Source organism: Ruditapes philippinarum, unplaced genomic scaffold (genome assembly GCF_026571515.1).
Source record: "Ruditapes philippinarum isolate M1 unplaced genomic scaffold, ASM2657151v2 ctg2724_1_1_1_1, whole genome shotgun sequence".
NCBI classification, from domain to species: domain Eukaryota; kingdom Metazoa; phylum Mollusca; class Bivalvia; order Venerida; family Veneridae; genus Ruditapes; species Ruditapes philippinarum.
In genome coordinates, this window is record NW_026856906.1 from 103,364 (window position 1) to 107,055 (window position 3,692).

Here is a 3,692-nt window from a genome sequence, read left to right on the forward strand (position 1 = left end):
CTTTATTTCATTCAACCACAAAAACCCACGTCAGTCTTTTTTGGAAGATAGTAAATAGTGTGTAAATTAAACTGCGTTTGATTAATGCGTTTTTTAAATGCAGGTATTTTGTATCTTTTTCAAAATACTAAATCAAAGTAAACCTTTTATTGTGATAAAATATGAGCAACGAAAATGTAAAATAATTGGTATGATAAACATCTGAAGGAGAAACCAATTTTATAATAAATTTGTGTGCATCCAATCCCTCATGGTGTTATAAAAGTTAAAATGGTCGTAGCCAAAGGGAGGTAACTTTCTTTAAAATGTATACACTTAATTGTATAGCACATCGTTGTAACATGCAATTAAAGAAAGGGCGGTTCATTCGCAGCATTGTCTAGTTTGCCATATAAATTCGTATTTTGAATGATAAATCTTTAAATTACTTTAATGTTAAATTTAACCTGCATACCCGTTCACAAAAGTCGTTCAATAAGTCAATTTTAAAGTTTTATTCTTTGTGTTATGACTTTATCGTAATGAGAAATTAATTCAAATATGGTTACATTATAAACCTTACTAAACAATTACATGACTTTGAGAATTGCTTCTTCACAAAATACTATTTAATAGTGATTTTCAAAATAAAAAGAAGTAAAGTCAAATACTAAATGGAAAAACGGGTTCCAAGCGTCGTTCGTTTTTGCTTTTTTCGTTTACATCAATTTTACGAAACATTGCACCAACATTGAATGCACAACAGGCATTCTACAGGTCACAATGAAGGATCATAAATACATGATTGATGTAAATACAATAAAGTATGCTCAAAATATGTTTTACACACTATAAACTAAATTAATGATGACATAAAAATACAATAAATAATCTCCAAATGTGTGATCTCATATTTTTTAACTATAACAAGAATATTTATATTTTATACAAGTTATTTGCAGATTTTATCAATGTCTCTCCATGCATACATTTTGTGGGGGCGTGTGTACTTGGAACTTTGCTTTACCTTGTTAAAAATTTACCTCCATATTTTTCATTAAATACATGTACTCAAAACTGAAATGTGCAGATTAACATCAGTCAAAAATGCCCAGCACTTGTTATAACATGTATTAATTGTTATTTGTTATCAGTGGCACAATTGAGCAATCCAACCACATATATGTGCAGTCTCGTCACACATATGAGTATTCTCACCACACATATATGCAGTCTCACCACACATATATGCAGTCTCACCACACATATGAGCAGTCTCACCACACATATTAGCAGTCGAACCACACATATGAGCAGTCTCACCACACATATGAGCAGTCTCACCACACATATGAGCAGTCGTACCACACATATGACCAGTCTCACCACACATATAAGCAGTCTCACCACACTTGTGAGCAGTCCCACCACACACATATGCAATCTCACCACACATATGTGCATTCTCACAACACATATGACTAGTCCCACCACACGTATAAGTAATCTCATCACACATATGTGCAGTATCACCACACAAATAAATAACCTCACCACACATATGAGCAATCTCATCACACATATGTGCAGTATCATCACACAAATAATAACATCACCACAAGTATGAGCAATCTCATCACACATATGTGCAGTATCATCACACAAATAATAACATCACAACACGTATGAGCAATCTCATCACATATATGTGCAGTATCACCACACAAATAAATAATCTCACCACTCATATGAGCAGTCTTATCTCACATATTTGCAGTCTGTCGGAACTCTTTACTGTTAGCGGCCAATTTAAAAAAAAGTATTAATCGTAATTTTCCTAAATATCGGCTTTTGACTGTTTTAAAATGAAGGTTTGACCGGTCTGGTCAGCTGCCATGTCGTTGACTTCAAACCACTTGCCCCTCACCGCTGTGGGTTCGAATCCCGAAAGGGACTTTGTACTCTTTCATGCGAGGAAGCTATCCAGCTAGCTTACGGAACGTCGGTGGTTCTACTCAGGTACCCGTTCGTGCCTGAAATAATGCACGGAAAGGCACCTGAGGTCTTCCTCCACCAGTAAAGCTGGAACGTCGCCAAATGACCTATACTGTGTCAGTGTGACATAAAACCCAAACAAACAAACATATCAAACATAATTTGGCATTATTTAAGTATAATATTTGTGAACACTTCATAGTTATTTATATCAGATCGGTATTGTTAAATGAATAAAAAATGTTATTGAAAGTGAGTGTTATTAATGTTATTTTTTATAATCATTTTTAGATATATGTCTGCTTCTACTCAATTTACTATAATTGTAATATATTTGATACAAACATGACGTTTTGAATCAATGAAAAAATCATACATCTCATACGTGTTGTTCCGAATGAATAATATACAATGTATAAAGAATCATTTTAACGCTTAACCACTTACAATATTTTGTCAATTTCTTGTTGTCTAATTAAGCACATATAACATTTAACTTCACATATTTATCACCAGGAAGTAGTGCTGTTGTGGTCGTCAGTATATTAAACATTTGTTGTTGTTCATTTTACCTGACAGCTCATTAACATAATATCAAACAGTTGTGGCCAAACACCTTTACCATAGACCACAGATTGTCATTTGAGCCGTGTCACGACAAAACCAACATAATGGGTTTGCGACCAGCATGGATCCAGACCAGCATCCGCGCAGTCTGATCAGGATACATGCTGTTCGCCATCAGTTTCTCTACTTGTACTAGAGTTGGTTAGCGAACAGCATGGATCCTGATCAGACTGTGCGGATGCGCAGGCTGGTCTGGATCCATGCCGGTCGCAAACCCATTATGTTGGTTTTGTCGTGACATGGCTCATGATAATCACTTTATTCCTGCGATATATCATCCAAACGATCTTGCACCTTGCGATTATTAGATAATACTTATAAAATCAAACAACAATGGGAGAACGGAGCTATTTTTTCAGTTTAGAAATTGACCATAAAACCAAAGCCCATTGAAGACACGTGTAGACATAATTCTATATAAGATAAAGCAAAGTGTGTGCCAGAAGTTGTGTTATGTAATAAAGATGATATATTATAAAATTACATCATGGATTATCACATTATGATTCTGTTAGTTAGAATGTCTGCTAGCAGGGTAAAGCAGGGTAATGCAACTGCCTTGTTGTTGTTTTTTGTGGTGTGGTATTTTTTTCTTCTTCTTTTTTGCATACGAAAAAGCTGCAAAATTTTCATACTTTCTATCAATGAAAGATTGCATGTTCCAGTGATCACGGTTAAATGAATGCGTTCAATTTCACATCTCAAAAGCTGTAATTATTCTCATGATTTTCATACACTTTGTTTTTAATGTACCAAAAAATTATGTTCATTAAAACAACTTGTTAGTTATGTGTCATAACAACTAAATGATCGACTTCTAACACTTCAAAAGAATAATTAAACTTTGATTATAATAAACCCTTTCAAACCAAATTATTTTCACTTCTGTTTAGGACCAAACTTGTTACTACAGTATTTCAAAGGATTTTAGTTCAAATCAAACAATCTCTAACCGTGAACTGTTGATGCAAATGTTTAAGGTTTCACCTTGTTACAATAAATCGAGTGTAATTAATGCTCAAGATGAAACTTAATTGATTAGTTTTGAGAATCTTGCTTCAATATAACTTGAAATGTGCTGTTGCAAAATA

The 3,692-nt window shown here is 33.9% G+C and overlaps 1 protein-coding gene across 1 annotated transcript; it reads right to left on the minus strand.

Moving 5' to 3' along the window:
* Nucleotides 1-1,129: 1,129 nt before the first annotated feature.
* Nucleotides 1,130-1,561, minus strand: LOC132748105 (CCHC-type zinc finger nucleic acid binding protein-like). Its single transcript, XM_060737656.1, has one exon. It carries the CDS (start codon nt 1,559-1,561, stop codon nt 1,130-1,132), a length of 432 nt encoding a protein of 143 aa, XP_060593639.1.
* Between the last annotated feature and the right edge of the window lie 2,131 nt (nt 1,562-3,692).